Source organism: Chrysoperla carnea, chromosome 2, assembly GCF_905475395.1.
Source record: "Chrysoperla carnea chromosome 2, inChrCarn1.1, whole genome shotgun sequence".
NCBI classification, from domain to species: Eukaryota; Metazoa; Arthropoda; class Insecta; order Neuroptera; family Chrysopidae; genus Chrysoperla; species Chrysoperla carnea.
Window position 1 is genome coordinate 95,369,368 of NC_058338.1, and position 19,663 is coordinate 95,389,030.

The 19,663-nt window shown below is 29.7% G+C and overlaps 1 protein-coding gene across 2 annotated transcripts in view; it reads right to left on the bottom strand.

The window, feature by feature from the left end:
• Positions 1–3,859: 3,859 nt before the first annotated feature.
• Positions 3,860–19,663, bottom strand: part of LOC123291787 (prothoracicostatic peptide) — a 29,447-nt gene continuing 13,643 nt past the window's right edge. Inside the window, exons 2-4 of one of the 2 annotated variants that reach the window (XM_044872206.1) lie at positions 18,762–19,073; positions 10,718–10,796; positions 3,860–3,962 (exon numbers count right to left, since the gene is read on the bottom strand). In XM_044872206.1, coding sequence (XP_044728141.1) covers positions 3,913–3,962; positions 10,718–10,796; positions 18,762–19,073 — 441 coding nt within the window. In that variant the 3' untranslated portion in view covers positions 3,860–3,912. Of the gene's footprint in view, positions 3,963–8,369; positions 8,647–10,717; positions 10,797–18,761; positions 19,074–19,663 lie in introns of those variants that run through there. The other variant, XM_044872207.1, reaches the window with a different exon arrangement.

The window sequence follows — 19,663 nt, forward strand, 5'->3', positions numbered from 1 at the left end:
GTTAAATAAAAAAGGAACCTTTGTTTTGAATTTATTCTCTATTCACATTTTATTTTGAAAATGTAGAAATGAAAATTGAAAAAAACAAAAAAAAAAAACTAAACAATTATTTGAAATGAAAAAATTTCTGGATAAAATGTAATATTGAGGCGTTTGAAAAAACAAAAAATTTGTACGTTTCAATAAAAAAAAAACTTTTATTATTATTTTCTTCTTTTTTTTTTTAATAAAATGAAAAGCTGCGTCATAAACCAAAGTGAAAAAATTGCTGAGTGTTTTATTTCTTTCACTAGATGTATAACCGATGAAAAATCAACGGAATCTACTTTTTTTTTTATGAAAAACGAAAAGTTTGAGAGAAAAATAGTATATTACAACCTAGTTGCTGATCTAAGTAAAGAATTTCTCAGATCTCATGTTTGTCACCCTCGGTGATGAACATGAGATCTGAGACATTATTTACTTGCTCCCGTGGTGTGTATACTATTTTTCTCTCCGACTGAGGCGGAAAGCGGCAAGTTTGTTTTGCAAAGTGGGCAGAAATTTGACACTTTTGGCACGACGGTGAGAGTAAGTTTTTACAATAATATGGAAGGACTTTAAAGAAGCCAGTTGAAGATTTCGAATGATATGAGAAATTTTAGTTCAATGATTATTTCAGAAGATACTGTATTTTAAATCCAGAAGTGTCAATTTTGCTTGGTAAACAAGCATCTTCGTCCAAATAACTCGGGAATTTTTATAGATCATTTTCAAGAAAAATAAACAAACTTTCGAGTGGTCTTAACTTTGTTGTACAATAATTTTTAAATTTGGTACCCTTCTAAAAACTTCTTTAAAATTTAGAAGTAATATTTCTTACCCTTTCTATCTTCTGTAAAAAGCGGCAAGCGACAAATTATTAGATTCCAAAATTAGAAATCACAAGTTTCTAAAATATACCCCAAAACTAGGAATTAAATGTTTTCGAATTAGTTATTGCAGTTTCAAATTCGATAATTTTTCACAAAGATACAGCTGTTTGAAATTTTGTTAAAAGTTTCGTTTTAACCACCGGCCTAAAAAAAAGGGATGTTATAAGTTTGACCGCTCTGTGTGTATCTGCCTGTCTGTCTGTGGCATCGTAGCGCCTAAATGGATTAACCGATTTTGATTTTTTTTTATTTCGTTTGAAAGATAATTTATTTGAAAATGTTCTTAGCTATGTTTCAAGTGCGAGTTTAGGGTTCCGTACCCGAAAAAACAAAAATTTGGCGATTATCTTCTAAATCGGCTCAGCTTGGAAAATACTTTATGAAAAAAGATAATTTAATGGATAGTGTTCTTAGATATGTTTCAAGTGCGAAAAATTTGTCGGTGTCAGTAGTGTATTCAAGCTGTTTTATAACGTCTAGATTCTAGAAAATGATCTTATAGAGTTTTAAAAGTAAACTTTGATTTTATCTTATGATATAATTTCGATAGTAGCATTAAATCTGAATGTCAAACTGTAGCGTCAATCTTCAATTTCCAGATCGATCCATGTTATTGCCTAACCTATTTGGATCAACAACAATACATAGTTATTGATAAATGGTAAGTAATCAAGTGGGTTAAATTGGAACTACTGAAAAAGTGGTCCACTTCCAGTTGAATAGTACAAATTTTAATCGCCAGTGGAGGGATTTATATGATTTTAATTTGAATATTTCTATTGGCCTTAAAAAATGATAAGTATTGCCATCTGGTAGTCGAAATTGTAACTACTGAATTCGGGTCTTCTGATTTTAATTAATACGAATTATTATCACCAATTTTCGACTCCCTGTAATCAATATTAACATAATATATTTTTTGTTATAATGTTTTCTAAATATCTAGCTGTGAACTACCCGCTTCGCTGGGCAACTTCGATTTTAAATTCAAAGATTATTGTGTTATATGTTATATGATCGTTATGTTACATTCATTTCATTAGTCGTCACTTTCCTCCTTTTGTTCTCAATTTCGTTTAACATCTACAATTATCAGTGTTTCTCTACTATATTATGCATCTATTATACATAAGATCTTTTGTCTTGATTCACTCTATCGATTAGAAAAATCCGTTGCGTAGTTTTAAAGATCTAAGCATACATAGGGACATAGAGACCGACGTCGAGAAGTGACTTTATTTTATACTATGTATTGATTATTAAATAATATTTAGAAAGCGCATCTGTCTGTCTGAAGTATTTTTAAACTGGAAGTATTTTACTATTTTAAAACTGCTTCAAAATATCGATTGCAATTCAATTTGATAAAACATTTTTAGCGTCAGAAAATGATACCATCGTTAATTAATTAAAGCTTAAATATTTTCAGCTTTATCGCTGATTTTTATCTAGACAGCTCTTTGATCGAAATTATACCATGTGAACAAATTTGGCGCTAGAAGCTAGCGTCAAACGTCACAATGAAATCGCACCTTGAGAAAAACGTAAAATTAAGTTTCAGTGAATTTCCATAATGGCGCTCTTGAGAAGCAGGACTTAGGCTACTTCTCTATTCTTTTCTAGCCCCTGGTGGAAAAAATATTTGAAAAAATAATAAGTCTTAACAAGTCTTAGGAAACTCTGAAACAGTCTTAGAAACTTTTAAAAAGTATTAAGAACTCTGAATAACTCTGTATTAGACTAGTCCGAAAACGTTGAGAAATTCAAAGTTCCTAAGATTTTTTCAGAACTTCTTATTCTTTCTTCAAATATTTTTTCCATCAGGGGTACAACTTGTTGATATCTTTATTTGACTTTTGTTTCTTTGTGTTTGATGTGAACTTCTTTATCCTTCTCTATCAACTTGTTTAGATTTTTATCTTATTCTTATTACTTTCTTTTAAAACTTAAAATGTATTCCAGTTAGGTCACATAAACAGTCTTTAGCTTTTTACGATTTGACGCTGCCGAAGTTTTTTCCCATCCAGATGGCAGCACGGCCTAAACTGACCTTTTATCACAGAAAAGTAAGTATATCCTATTTTTATAATCAGGATTAATTTTGAAAGTATTGGATAAATAAATTTATAATATGTATTTTTTTATGAATTAATAAACTTTTTTGTTTTCTGTCGCTTTTACATGATGTTGGACAAAGTTCTATTTTTTCAGCTAGGTGAATTCCTAATTTGACGACAAAAAGCCAATATCAAGCGTTATCATGATGGTACATTTTTTTAATTTGACGCTGCACATAGTTTTATTTTTTTCAGCTAGGTGAAATCCTAATTTGTCGCTCAAAGCCAGCGTCAAGCGTCATCAGGAAATTACATCTTTAGGTTTAGAACCATCTTTTAGAGATGGTTCTCACTCTGGTGTCAAATCCAGTTAGTATATTTTCGAAGTGTTTATTAGCGTCAGTGTAAAATAACATATCTATGATTATTGTAAAGGATACGGTAGGCTACAAAGAGGCAGGGAGGGATTTCAAAGAAACTGGAATTCATAGATATCTAGTATATTAGATGCCTATGTTGGAATTATTATATTTTATCTACGGCCGCTTGTAAAGGATTTTAGGAATACTTTTTTCAAAAATAAATCAATGAACAAATATTTAATGCATGCGTGTTTTAAATAAAATTTTTATTCATTATATAGACGTACTTTCATAATACAATAATAATTTTAAATTAATTTTACAATTATCAATATATAATATATTTTTTTAAATATATAGAATTAATTTTTAATTTATTTATATATTTTTTTTTTACATAATTAATGAGGTTTGATTAAATATTATTATATCTTAATTAATTAATATTGGGAGATAATGCAATATTTTTTTTAATTTTATTTTTTTTTTTTTATAATTATTTCATTTATTAGGTTAAAATATATAGATTTATTTAATTTATTTAGGTTAGATTCGTGCTTTATTAAAAACTACAATTCTTTAACCCCACATTCCTTTTAAGTTGTTCCAACCTGGATCTCGTTTTGATACTGGAAAAGAAAGTACAGATATTAATAAAGTATTCAAATAGAAAGTAACAAGATCTAAAAGGGACAATTTTTACGATTTTTATTAAGCTATTTTTAATGACCTGAGATTAAAGTGGTTCGGTTGTCACGTGGCTAGTTTACTAGTTAACTAGGCAATTTGTATGACGTTAATGTAAGAAAATGCTCTAAAAATATCGTAAACCAGGGAATTTGTATGACGTAAATGTAAAAAAATGCTCTAAAAATATCGAAATAGCGTTTAAACCAAAGTTCTATTATGTCTTCTTTTAGGCAAACGCCGTAAGGTAATGTTTTTTTTTGAATAAACAAAATCTGTGATACATTTTCTTCATGATGAAACCATTTTTGAATTTCGCATTTACCAATAGGACTTTTCATTTTAAAATCACGATTCACATTTGTTTCGTACTAAATGATTTATAACCAATGTGATAAAATGAATAACAAATATCTTCTATCTTAGTCCTACTTATTGCTGTCAGTACGAAAAAATAAACTCTGCACTTGCGCTTATGACATGATGAAAAGGCCTATTAATTTTTGTAAAATGAACATTATTGTAAGTTTTTAAATTAAGTACTGTGTTAAAAATCATAATTTTAAAATGAAATTTTGAAAAATTTTGCCCCGCAAGAGGCCCCAAAACTGTGTTTATTGTGATCAAGGAACTTTGAACTATCATTTACCGCAAACAAATGAACATACACCGTACTGTCTCAAACAGCCGGACTACTTTAAAAGTAGTTTTAAACAAAATTGTGTAAAAAGGTAGTCAACGATATAAAATTAAAAAACAAATCTAGAACCATTAACCGTTTCTGTTAGCTGTTAACAAATTACTTTTTGTCAAATATTTAGTCTAATCCAGATGTGAATTGTATAAGCGGCAACGTTGTACTATTTAATTCTGTGAGACTGTGCTGCTTGATATACTGTGTGCACAGATGAGCAAAATATGAGAGTATGAGTTGTAGCGTTGACACATTTACCGCATTAATACAACTACTATTTAGAGAAATGTATTTTCTTTTATCTAAGATATCACATTCTCACTCACTCCGATTGAAATACGTTAACATCACTTTTAGATTGATGTCTGTGTGTTTGCATGTATGTTCGTTTGTTCTCGTGAATGAAAAGTGATTTCGCATTTACGCTAATCGGAATATAATATATAATAATAAGCGAAAATTTTGTTAATTATTAAAATTTGAGAAAATCAAACAATATTTATGCGCTGATAATTTTTCCTATAAAAATAATATTTACGAGAATATTAATAGCTTTCAAATATCTGTGATGTAATCGTTTTTATCGACTAAATTTATTTAACTAAACATGTAAATATTTTTTTTGAATACAATCTATGTTTTTATCTTTATAAACGATGGGCTTAAAATACCGTTATAAATGGGAGAAGAGGGGGTGAGATCTATTTCTCTTAAAAAATGAGCACTGAAATTCATTTCATGAAAGTTTTTATTGTATAAAAACTTGCAGTATGCTTACATGAAGCTTTGACTAAAGGCTTTATCGGCTACAAGTAATTATGGTGCAGTAAAAGATATAACAAAAATCAACTAATAAAACAAAATGAAATAAACCGCTCATTTTATGCCAAAACCTAGTCAAATTGGTTTCTCAGGTGTAAATTATTCGTAAACCATGAGTTAGTTTCTATTTGTTAATAAACAATAAACTGTTAATTAAATGATATAGTTCATATACAAGCTGACTTAAGAAAATTAATAAATAGGCAACTTGTATTATGTATATGTTATGTACATATATGAGTTTTTCGAACATGAAAAAAAACAATCTTATACATGTATAATATATATATAATATAACTATAGCGGTTTCGAGAATGCCGTAAAAATATCGTAATTATTCGGCATTTACGTAATGCCGTATATTTACCGTTATAATTTTTTTATATTATAATATTTTGGCCAGTTTTTATACTATAGTTATCTAATATATATACTGCACTTACGCGGTATAGTTAAACACATTTCACCAGGCTTTAGCAAAATGAGCGGGGTTTATTTAATTTTCTTTTATTCAGTTACATCTTTGACTGTACTATTAGTTTTTATTAAATTTTACATACAAATCGTACACATATAAATCGCAAGCGTAAAACTTCCCATTAATATTTAAAGCCTTATGTGCATTAAAGCCTTACCATTCTTACTAATTAAGCACGTATTAACGCACGAGTGTGAAAATTTTGCCAATAAAGTTTTTCCTTGGATATTAAGTGAGTTCTCCGATCTCTCCTCTCATCGTAATTTTTGTTCAATAACTTCAAGTAGTTTGAAATTGACTGAAATTTGATTGGTTCCATTTATATGATAAAATGAAAACATTCGAATAGTTTTCGAATAAGCTATCTCTGGTTGAAAATATTTTACACTCGTGCGCTGATAGGTTCTAATAATAGTTATATGACAAACCTTAAAAATTAAAATCATTACCTTTTTTTACATCGAAAAAGTTTCTGAAAATATAAATCGAATAAATAATGAATTTAGGGGTGGGGAAGTTCAAAACTAAATAAGTATCGATAAATAAAATGTCCAAACATGGAGACTAGAGAAGGAGACCGAACTCAAGCGGGAGAATTGACAAAAGTCATTGCAATCGTGTAAGTTACTTAGTTACTTTTTGTACCACTAGTGTCGCTAATTTCCTTTTGCACTGAAGTGAATATAGCATAATAATAATCCAATTAATCTGCGAAACAGATGACAAAATTGCTATTAGAAAACAAAAAATATGTTGTCATAGAAGAAAACAAGCCAAGAAACATTGCGTTTTTTGTTTACGGCTAAGTTAACCTAGAAAATTCCCAAAAATAAAAAAAATGGTTTTCTTGCGATAAAAATAAAGTTGACGTCCAATGCATAAAAATTAAATGGGAAAGTTATAGGTCTCAAAAAAACCTGTCGATTGCCGTCTGGTAAGTAATTTGGATGCGTAGATACCGAGAAAACTTAAAAGAAATGAGCGAAAATAGTCGTTTTTAAATTTGTTTATAATTTTTTCTTTTTTTCATTTTATAGTTGATATTTGGTGAAGTTATGAGTAATAGGTTCCACAAACCCCCAGTTTTTTTTTTTTTTTTTTTAATTTTGAAAATTTTTCGAAATATCGCTTTTTTTACGAAAATAAAAAACATTCCTGTTGGTCGAGGGATTATGGTAGAGCGGTTTTTCGAAGCTTAATCTCTTTATCTAGACTTTTTCTAACATAATTTTTTCTTCAGCAAGTGAATTTTGTATTTTTTTTCATGACGAAATCGGGCCTCAAAAAATTATAATTTTTTTGGATGGAGTTTTTCTCGGTAAAAAGTAAAACTCGTAGAGCTCTGAAACTTGCACACGTTGTTAATAAATTCTTTTTTTACATTTAAAAAAATATTTGCAATTGTTATTTTTCGTGGAACGACCGCATTGATTCCGTCAAAGTCGAGTGTTTATGCATCCCATTTTTTTTTGAGGCCCGAATTTGGCATCAAAAATTTCTCTTTCTGCTAAAATATTATGTTAGAAGTCTAGGCGAAGAGATTAAGCCTCGAAAATTTGCATCTACCATAATCAGTCGACCAAGGGAAAAGTTTAAGATCAAAATTTTTTGATTAAAACACTGAAGGTTTTTGAACCTATTACTCTTTAACTTTTAACTTTAACCAAATATCAACTTTAAAATGGAAAAAGAAAAAAGTTATAAATAAATTTAAAAACGACTATTTTCGCTCATTTTTTCAAATCTTAGCATCTACGCATCCAAATCGGACTTACCAGACGTCAATTGATAAGGTTTTTTTTTTTTTTTTTTTTGAGATCAATAACTTGCCCATTTAATTTTTTTGCATTGGACGTCAACTTTTATCGCAAGAAAAAATTTTTATTGCAAAGAAGACCAATTTTTTTGACTTTTGCGAATTTTTTAGGTTAAGTTAGGCATTTATTAGCCGTAAACAAAAAAGCTATGTTTCTTTTCAAGTTTTCTTCTATAACATCATATTCTTTGTTTTCTGATAGCAATTTTGTCAAATTTAACATTTGGCCTCCGTAGATTAATTGGATTATAAATAGGAGTGAAGTAAGCAAAATAACCAATTTATTCTTCAAGTGAATACATATATATACGAACTACTACATATTTCGCGCCTTACACTCCCTCCACTATTACGGTACAAAAGGAACACTACTGACATCTTATTTGTGACTGCCATTTATTTACATGGAGTTCGGTCTCCTTCTCTAGCCTTCATGGGTCCAATGGTCCAACAATAATCATATATTTTATTCATAAAACGCACATTTTACAGAATATACTTTTTATATAATACTTACAAGGACATGTTTTTATTTTATTTAGGAAAACAACTCTCGTATAACACGAAAAATTTTCATGGCATAAATATAAAATATTATGTCACGAATAAATATGTCTTTGGAAGTTTGGAATATAATTCGTCGTAAAAGTTTTTACTTAAATCGAAAAAAAACAAAATAAATAAATAATTGTATTGTCATTAGCCGCAATTCGTGTTATATGCGATTGTTAACATTTTGTGTTTTTGTTTCTAAATAAATAATATTAACTTAACCCCACATATACTTTAAATTGTTCCAGCTGGATTTCTTGGGTGCTGTAAAAAAAAGAGGAATCGCTCGTTTACATATCATGCAAAATGCAAATATTTATATTAATAAATAGCATTCAATTTTTATTTGGGAATACTATATCCTACATGTTGGGTTGCCACATTAAGTAGGTATTCTGGTCTAGAATCTTCAATTGTAGGCATTTTCCAAACTAACATTACAAAAAAATGAAAATCATTTTTGTAGCCATTTTATCATATGATATTTATAAACATTTTTAAAATATAATAAGAATAGTAAAAAAAATTAATTCTACGAATTACAGGCTGGTGAAGTGAGACGTACGAGTCCAGCCCTTGTAGAGATCCGAAACAAAAAATTTTGGAAAAATTGTTAATTAGTAAAGATGTTGCTATCGTCTGTACCTCAGCCAAAATAAAAAAAATTTTTAACAAAAAGAAAATCGACTTCAAAAAAAAACTTTTCGAAAACAAATTAATATGCACTAAAAATGGAAAAAATAACGATAATAAAATGTGGTTAAAATGTTATTCTTGGGGTCGGTGTCAGCCAAGGAAACAACTCTGACAGAACAGTTTGCTACATTAGCTTGGCTGACACCGACTCCAAAAATAACAATAATTTTAATTACATTATATTATCGTTATTTTTTACTTTTTAGTGCATGTTAATTTGTTTTCGAAAAGTTTTCTTTTGTAGTCGGTTTTCTTTTTGTTTGTTTTTTTTATTTTCTGATTTTTTAGTGAAACAGAAGTACACTAACTAACTTGTCATTAAAAAAAGAATCATCCAAATCAGTTGGATTGATATTGAGTTATTCGCCCTCTTATCGTACATACTTAATGCAAATTTAAGACTTTTATGGTTTTCTCATGGATGTCGTTGTCAGAACTGAACCAAAATGAAATGGGACCACACGGGAAGCACCAGCTTTCAAATAGATCTTCAAAATTGGTTTACTCAGTCAAAAGTTCTGAGGTAACACACATAAAAAAAAAATTAAAATACAATCGAATTGATAACCCCCTCCTTTTTTTTGAAGTCGGTAAATAAATTATTTCACAAAATGGCGTCGAAATGAAAAAAAAATTGTTTTTGCATTTTTTAAAAATAATCAAAATTGAAATTTTTTTAAATCCAACGTTCATACGATAGAGAGATTTATAAAGAAGATTCCAACCAATTTTCGGAAGGAATCTTTCAAAGGAATCGGTCGAGTAGAATTTGAGATATCATGTCAACCACCTCGAAAAATACGGTTTCAAGGAAAACGCGTTTTAAGTTTGAGAGACAATTCTGGCAGAGTAACTCGAATAAAAATATTACTCACTTTGGATTAATTGGAGATCCCAGAATTATACATTGGGTCTTCTTCTACTTCATAAGCAATGTCTTGCAAAGTTATTTCTGCTAACCGAGCTGTTTTGCCTTCTTTTGAAGCAGCAGAAACTCACATTACAGAGCGATCAATTCGCACTTCGTTAAAGAAAATCCGGCGTATCACCGAAAATAATTCGAATTTGGAACAATTCGTTTAAGGACATATTCTTACAGGTCTAACCTTTATAAATATGCAAAAAAATAGATTTATTCAAATTTCTAGACCAGAATACTGCCTTAAGGTATCGTTTTTCTTCTAAGGTATCTCCAGACAACGTCAAGTTAGCAAGACATTCTTAATATTCAAAATTCATTTGGGCATGAACAGGAACAAGGCAATTTCTAGTAATAATTTCGCCATTTTCCGTCATTTCAATTTCGACATATTACTCTTCTTGGTATAATGCACTGCTTTGTTCCCGTACATTTGCGAGTTTACGGACCTTAATACAATCAGAATTTACTCTAAGCCAATCAAAATTTATATATAGCATCATGCTTGGACTAAATTAAATGCTTGCTAGTAGCCGGGGGGAATAAATTCTTACCTGTGATCGCCTCAAGATTCTAGAGACATTTTTTATAAATCCTTTAGCAAAAATTAAGTATCATAACTCACCAAATTTGGTGAATAATTGGAAAAAGACTAATGGTTTAATATACAAAAAAAAAAACAGCTTATAAACAAGGATAGAAAAATGTAAGACATATTACCTGGTCCTTTGTTTCCGTCATTGGGCAATTGATTTGCTTGAACTTCATCAATTTGGTTGTTACGTTTTCCCCATCCAGCCTAAAAATAAAATCCAGATATATTATTTTGGTACTGGTTGTAGCGTTGACAAATTTACTATCAGCTATTTACAAGGGCGTCGCCAGCCGATAGCAGAGAAGGGCCGTAAATTAAAATATAGGAGAAAACGCGAAAGTTTTTATAATTTAACAAGTGAAAACAAACAATTGACTGAATTAATTTTTGAAATACCATGCATAGTCAGTGTTGATTTCTTTATCACATTACACATACATACATGTGACACATACATAACTGATATTCAAGTATGGTACTTACTATAAAATTTCCGCCTAATTGGCGCCCTCACGGGTAAACAGTGATGTTTACGAAAAAATGTTTCAAGCAAAAGTTGTTTATTTTTTGATAAGGAACATTTTTTACATTTAAACTTTTGTTCTATCTCTAACGGTTTACAAGATGGGTCCTACAGACCCAAGACCCAATTGACCTATGATGCTCATTTACGAACCTGACCTCACTTTTTACGTCCTGAGTACGCTGTAAAAATTTCAGCTCGAGATCGACGGACGGACGGACGGACAACCGGAAATGGACTAATTAGGTTATTCTATGAACACCTATAGCAAAATTTTGTGCGTGGCATCAATATTTTTAAGCTTTACAAACTTGGGACTAAACTTAATATATCTTGCATATTACATATATGCATGGTATAAAAATAAAACCTAATTTACCATTAATTTACCTGAAAACATTCATGGAACTAGAGCTAAATTTTGGGGGATCACAAGGGTTTGTGATGGTGAAAACCGTGGACTTTTTGTGTGTTTTGTGTGTTTTGTGAGCTAAAAATTTCTTTTTCTACTATTCCTTTCTTCCCCCAACCATCGTATTTTAATAAAAGGCGCCCTTTTCCTAAAAACTTGTTGTCAAAAATGATTTTATTTAGTTTTTGTACGCTATATATCAAATTTATCAGAATATATTAAGTTTAATCCCAAGTTTATAACGCTTAGATATGGATGCTATAAACAAAATTTTGATTTAGTTATTCATAAAATTAAATTAATTAGTCCATTTCCGTTTGTTTGTCCGTTAACACGATAACTCGAAAGCGAAAAGAGATATCGAGCTGTTTTTTTTTGTATCGTGTTTCGGACCCAAAAAGTGAATTTGAGTTCGTAAATTTTCAACATAGGTCCATTGGGTCTTGTAAACCGCAAGACGCAGAATAAAAGTTTAAATGTAAAATTGTTTAATATAAAAAAGTAAACAACTTTTGGTTGAAACTTTTTTTTGCAAATAACTTTGTTTTCCCGTGAGAGTCTAAATTAGGGCAAAATATTTGTTATCTCTTTCTCAAAAACTATAAAAGACGATTAGTTGAAAATTGTAAGGTAGCTTGATTGATTCTAATTTCATACTAAACTCATCCAATAACGGAAGTTTTGAATTCAGTAGAATTTTACTCTTTTAAAGCAAGTGCTTTGAATCATTTTTGTGAATCTCTGCCCCTACCTGCTCCCCTTGGCGACGTCCATGACTATTTAGGTGAGTAATACAACTACAATTTAGAAAACTATATTTCTTCTCTTTCAAAAATATCGCGTTTCTAAGATATGTCGTTAGAAATAAGAGAAAAAAACCTTAATTAACAATAGGGTACTTTCGGTATTGAAAAATAAATTATGAAATTTAATGAAAATTAAAATTGATGTAGAAATATACTTAAACTAGAGTGATACCCACTCGCTTCGCTGGGTTTAAAAGTAAAGATTGATAAAGATTGCTCTCGCTTATTCCGTTTCTATAAACCTCGAAATAATGGTAAGGATTGTTTAACACAGGTAAAATGTATGTATGATTTTCTATTAATCTAATAGTCGTAAATATTCATTGAGTATATCAGAAAAGATGGCCGTGAAATATTTTATATTGACTATTTTTACAGAAATCTGTAATTTACGGTAATGTTAAATGACTACTTTTACAGAAATCTGTAATTTATGGTAATATCAAATTAAATTAATTTTTAAATTTTATTTTTTATTTTTTATTAATAAATTTTTATAAATTATATCTACTATATTATGTGTTATTCTAAAGTATGAGCTATATTGCTGTACAGTTTCATTAAAAATCATTCGCTAGTTTTAGCGTGAAAGCGTAACAAACAAACAAGCAAACATGCTTACTCTCGCATTTAAAATATATAGAGATATTCTGATTTTGATTCATAAAAGCATATTATTGTATTATTATATTGAGCTAAAACACGATCCGCTATGCGAGCACGTGAGCTAAAACGCGATCCGCCATGATGTGATGTCATATAGGCAAAAATAATACGCACTAATTACTAATTTGTTGATGGCTTTCATCATGAAGGTTATAAAGAAGGATTAGCGCGTCTGTCCCTGAAAATTCGTAGAATTTATAGTTCATTTTTCAGCCACCAGCCGCGCTGTCATCATTAAGTAGTATCTGCGAAGTTAGCTGTTTATGAGTACAAGTAGATGAAGTTAGTTGCATAATGTACAAATTGATATATCATTTCAAATTAGCGCACAACAGCCCGCTTTTATTGATACAACTTAGCGATCGCAGCGCCTCACTTATTTTATCCATATTTCGGGGACAATATTTTCTATAGCGATCGTTCTCCTTCTTTATAACCTTCATGGCTTTCATGGTAATTGTAGGTTATGTTACCATCAACTTTATTTATACATACGATAATTACATACGCTACTGGTTTTTTACCAATATTACGTCACCAAAATGGCTAACAGTGTTTTTGCGAGAATAAAAAAGTGTTTATTTTGCCGAAATATATTTTTTTGTGGCTTTTTATAAGGAAAATCAACATATTGAAGTACATTTTAAAACATTGTAGCATACACTATTGGTGTAAACAACGGAACCCTTTGATGCGTGCATGCATCTGACTAATTTTTCTCTATGTATGCATGGAAAAATACAATTTTCCATGCATACATATACAAGATGTTCTATAATTTACTGCAGAAGTCTTCATTTCCAAAATAATTTTATAAAAACGAATGAAAAAGTTCTTTAGAAAATTTCGATCTGAGGTTTAATTTCCGAGACAATTAACCAAATTAACTAATAAATTTATCCAATAACAGATCACTTAGAAATATAAGGATGTCTTTATCGTTGCATATAATTATCAAATTATCTATCTCACTTTTTTAAAATTTCTATTAAACCTAGTCCAGTAATCTATGTCTATTATTAGTTATTACATACCTGGTATAATTACTGGGTAGAGTTTAATAAAAATTTTAAACAGTAGATACATAATTTGATAATTAAATGCAACGATAAAGATAGCAATTATTACTGTTTTACTGTTGTTGTCTTTATCGTTGCATTTAATTAACAAATCAATCAATCTCACTTTTTAAAATTTTTATTAAACTCGACCCAGTTACGATAAAGACATGCTTCTATTTCTAAGCTCTACCATTGGATTTAATATATTTGGCTAGTTATCTCGGAAATTAGAACTCGGATCGAAATTTGATAAAGAGCTTTTTTGTTCGTCTTTATAAGCTTATTTCGGAAGTCAAAAGTTTTACCATCATTTATAGAACACTTTGTATATCGGTCATAAATCTATTTTCTATTATATCATAAATAAACATACAAAAAAAAATTATTGTTTTGCTAATAATAAAAAAATAATAATTATGAAGTGAAAAATAATATGTGACAAACATCATAATATATTGTTGTGTATGTTTTACAACAATCATAAAAATATTATTAAAAAAACAAGTGAAAACAAACAATTGACTGAGTTAATTGTTTAAATACCATGTATAAAAAGTGTTGATTACGCATTCGTTTTTTTTTTTACATATAAGCTTACACAGAAAGTAATAAGAGTATCTTTTCCTCACTTCCTCAGTGGATATAGTAATAAACAAACAAACACATACATAATATATGTAACATATAAATTTAAAATAAATACAAGAGGTACCTGTATATATACTATATAATGTTTTGAAGCTAATTTGCGCACTCACGGGTAAACAATGATGCTTACGAAAAAATATTTCAACCAAAAATTGTTTATTTATTTAATAAGAAACATTTTTTACATTTAAACTTTTGTTCTATCTCTAACGGTTTACAAAATAGGTAATACGGACTAAAGACACAATTGACCTATGTTGCTTATTTACGAACTCGACCTCAATTATAACACTGTGAACACACTTTAAAAATTTCTTTCTACCGCGGTTTACGAGTGGGGCCCCACGGACCCAAGACCTTGATCTATGTTGCTGATTTACGAACTCGTACTCATTTTTTACGTCCTGAGCACGCTATAAAAATTTTAGCTTGATATCTCTTTTCGTTTTTTAATCCCCGAACCAAACTAGGGGTGTTATAACTTTGGCCGGTATGTGTGTTGGATTTTTTTTGTTTCGTTTGAAAGGTAATTGAATGGGGAGTGTTCATAGCTATGTTTCAAAAGCGAGTTTAGAATTCCGTACCCGGAACAACTAAAAAATAGGCGATGATCCTCAAAATCGGTTCAGTTTGGAGAAGACTCTAAGGAAAAAGGTAATTTAATGGAGAGTGTTCTTAGATACGTTTCACGTGCAAGAGTAGAGTTCAGTATCCGAAAAATTTTTAAATTTTGTAAATTTCACTTGTGAGTTATCGTGTTGACAGACAGACCGGTCAGCGGACAACCGGAAATGGACTAATTAGGTGATTTTATGAGACCTATACCAAAATTTTGTTGATAGTATCAATATTTTTAAGCGTTACAAACTTGGGACTAAACTTAGTATACCTTGATATATTTCATATATACATGGTATAAAATTATTTATCCAGGCGGGAGTTATACCAAACTAAATTGATGTGAAAAACTAATTCGTATAATATTAAAAACATCGTAAAATATTTTGAGATTAGAAGATATAAAGCAGGGCCTACAATCTATCTACAATGACAATATGTTATGTCGACATTCTTTTGACGAATGTTTTGTGTATTCCACACAGGGGAAGGCGAACAATAACTCCTAAAAATTAATCCTATGAGAATAAAAAATTCTCTAAATAATAAATTAATGTCGCAGTGTAGAGAAATGTTTTTCTATTTTTATTAATTTAGACGAATGTTTTTAACTCGATATAAATCAAAATTATTTAATTTAAATGATTTCCGTAAAATCTTTATCAATTTCCAAAATAAAATAGTGATCAATTCTTCGATCATACGGAAGAAATAGTTAAGAATTAATATTACTGAACAATTTTTAAACTCTTTTTGTGAAAGAAATATATCGTAGGTACACTTTTTAAAGTACTGTAAAATACCTTGAAAATAAAAAAAGTTACAAGTCATTTGCATGAAAATTAATGGAGTTATAATGAAAAGAAAGTTTCTCGTACCTTTTTATTCAGCACAAAAACTAATGAATTTACCACGGGAATTAAAATTAATGCTTGTCGCTTTCCAATTTACGTTATTTAGTACTGACAACGTGCACAAAAAGTTTTGGATATATATTTTTTGAAATATTGGAATTAAAATGCAAAACAAATTTTTTGAAAAAAACAAAAATTTTTCTTTATCGTTAAATTACTCGAAAAATAATAACGTTACAAAAAAAGTTAAGAGGGCAAAAATTTTGCTGTTTTTCCGCAGAATATTTTCTTTTCTTTTTCGAGTTATTTAAAGATAAAAATATGTTTTTTTTTTTCGAAAATTTTTTTTGCATTTAAATTGATAAATAAAGTAAATTTTCAAGCGGCAAGCAATAATTTTAGTTCCCGTAGTAAATTCAGTTTTTGTGCTGAATAAAAAGAAAGGAACGAGCAATTTTCTTTTCATTATAACTGTGTTAATTTTCGCGCAAATGCCTTGAAACTTTTTTCTTTTTCCAGGCTTTTGTAGTACTTAAAAAGTGTGCGATGTACGTTTTTCAAAAAACGACGAAATTTTTCAGTTATTTAAGATTAAATACTCCGAATTTCAATCGCCAATAACCCGGAAAGTATCGAGTCATTTAAGTATTTTCGAAATATACTTAAATGACACTTTTTGCATACAGTTTATCACTATATCGATTTCTGTTGCCATTTTCAACATTTGTCCATGCCATGTCCAGGGGTGTTTACCATCGCCTAGGCGTAATATTGGTATTATCAACAGTCATTACTTCAAAATATTTCGAAGCACTAATTCATTCTTTCCATAGCGTAGCAACTCGTACCATAATACCTTGGTCTCCTTTTCTGCGTTTTTGATATTTATGTCATTAAAAAAATTTGCTATTTGTTTCAAAAATTCATTACAATTATTGCTTTTTTTATTGCACATTTGGTAATTTTTTTGCAAACAAAATCATTTTAATGTGTTATATTGATATTAGTAATTTTTATACCATGTATATATGAAATATACATAGTGTATTAAGTTTAGTCCCAAGTTTGTAACGCTTAAAAATAATGATGCTAGGAAAAAAATTTTGTCATAGGTGTCACTAAATCACCTAATTAGTCCATTTCCGGTTGTCCGTCCGTCCGTCCGTCTGTGGACACGATAACTCAAAAACGAAAAAAGATATCGAGCTGAAATTTTTACAGCGTACTCAGGACGTAAAAAGTGAGGTCAAGTTCGTAAATGAGCATCATAGGTCAATTGGGTCTTGAGTCCGTAGGACCCATCTTGTAAACCGTTAGAGATAGAAAAATAGTTTAAATGTAAAAAATGTTCCTTACCAAAAATTAAACAACTTTTGTTTGAAAATTTTTTTCGTAAACATCACTGTTTACCCGTGAGGGCGCCAATTAGGCGGAAATTTTATAATATGTACTATACTTGATTATCAGTTATGTATGTGTCACATGTTCGTATGTGTAATGTGATAAAGAAATCAACACTGACTATGCATGGTGTTTCAACAATTAACTCAGTCAATTGTTTGTTTTCACTTGTTCTTTTATTTGATTATGTCAAAAAATCCTCTAGCACACTTGTCACTGTATCAATGCTTTTGCCGTCATCAGTTTTTACCCTCTTTTTATCATGTCGTTAGCGGTTATTATTTTCATTTTAATAAATAAATACGTACAAACGAAATGCACTGACGAAAGTACACAGATAAATTTGACAGATATTTACCCAGCTGAACAGACAGTTAATGCCATAAAATATTATACATAGAGAACGCCATTGCCCAAAATTTGCGATATGATGAATGAGAGAAGAAGAATGTCAGTTAGTTTCTATGTGTCCTTGTCTAATCTATATGTCATTGGCTAGATATTGTTTACATTACACAAAATATCTATAAATCATATGATTATCACATATGACTATGACAAGGACACATAGGAACTAACTGGCAATCTTCACTCTCATTCTTCATATCGCATCCACTTTTAGGCCAGCATAGCCCTCGCGTTATCTATATATAATATATAATATCTATAGTTAATGCCGATATGACATCACATCAGGGCTCGCTTCTGTTTTAGGTCATATGATATACAGTTTAAAAATTACGTTTTTTAATTTTAATAAAATTAAACAATTATATGCTTTTATGACTCAAACTCAGAATATTTAAGTATATTTCTACATAAATTTTAATTTTTTTCTAATTTCATAATTTATTTTTCACTACAGTAAGTACCCTATTGGGAGCAACTAACTGCTTTACTGACACTCAAACATTAAATTAAGATAGGTTTCAGTAGATGGCGTTGTTCCACGATTAGTATGTAGGGAGTTTTTTGGACAAAATGTCGATCTAGCTGGGTTTCATTTTGAGAAAACGTCGTTCTCTCTCGGAAACGTCTCCAACGATTTTCATGACATTTAGTATGCAGGAGATTTCGGGGCGAAAAATGAAACCTAGGCTAGGTTTTATTTAAAATAAATAACGAGCAAAGCTCGGTCATCCAGGTACTAACTATTAAATAAAGAAACAAATATATTTACTTGTAAATTTTTCCATGCACGCTTCTCCAAATCAGCCCGACCACCCGGTACAACAACGATAAAATACGGTAATGGAGCACCCGGTTGTCCAACAGCACCATTCTGCTGTAACGATGATAATATTGATAATATTTTAGTTGAATCAGCAGGTCCAACACCAACAGCACGTTTACCCCAACCACCACTATGTAATTGATCCCAACCTCTTTTACCCCAACCCCCTTGTAATTTGTCCCATGCCCGTTTTGTATAATAATGGTCTTCAATCTGATCTGGTGTACCATCTTCATTCATTTCATCCATGTCATCTTCCTGTAAAAAACAATTATTACAATTATTATAGTAATTAATAATTAATATTCTTTTTTTTAAATTATCTTTTTTTTAAATCGTATATAGGGTGTATCGTAATGAACGAACGTAACCAGGCAATAGTCATTATTTACATCTATACATTTTTCATGCTAAATGTAGGGGAAAGTATTATAAAATGATCCCTCGTTTTTTTATGTGAACTATTGATGGGACGAATGTTGAATTTTGTATATTCGCGAATGCGAATGCGAATGTTAACTTTCAAATGAAGCGCTCACAAATTCTAATGTATTAACTTAATTAATTATTATAAATTATTTCTCCTGCATGCTTTTTTCTGTCCATATCTAATCTTCCGAAAAATATACTCACGGACTAAAATTGTACCGCTTAGGAAAAAACAGGTTAGACAAATAAATAATAAATAATTTTAACGAAAAAATATTTTAAATGAGTTGAATAATAAGTGTATCAGGCAAACATGATTCGAATGTAACAGTTTTAACAACTGTAAAGATATTTAAAATGAAACTATTTTTAAAATATGTTCTCTTAATATTAATTTCATAACTTTTTATTTTTTTCAC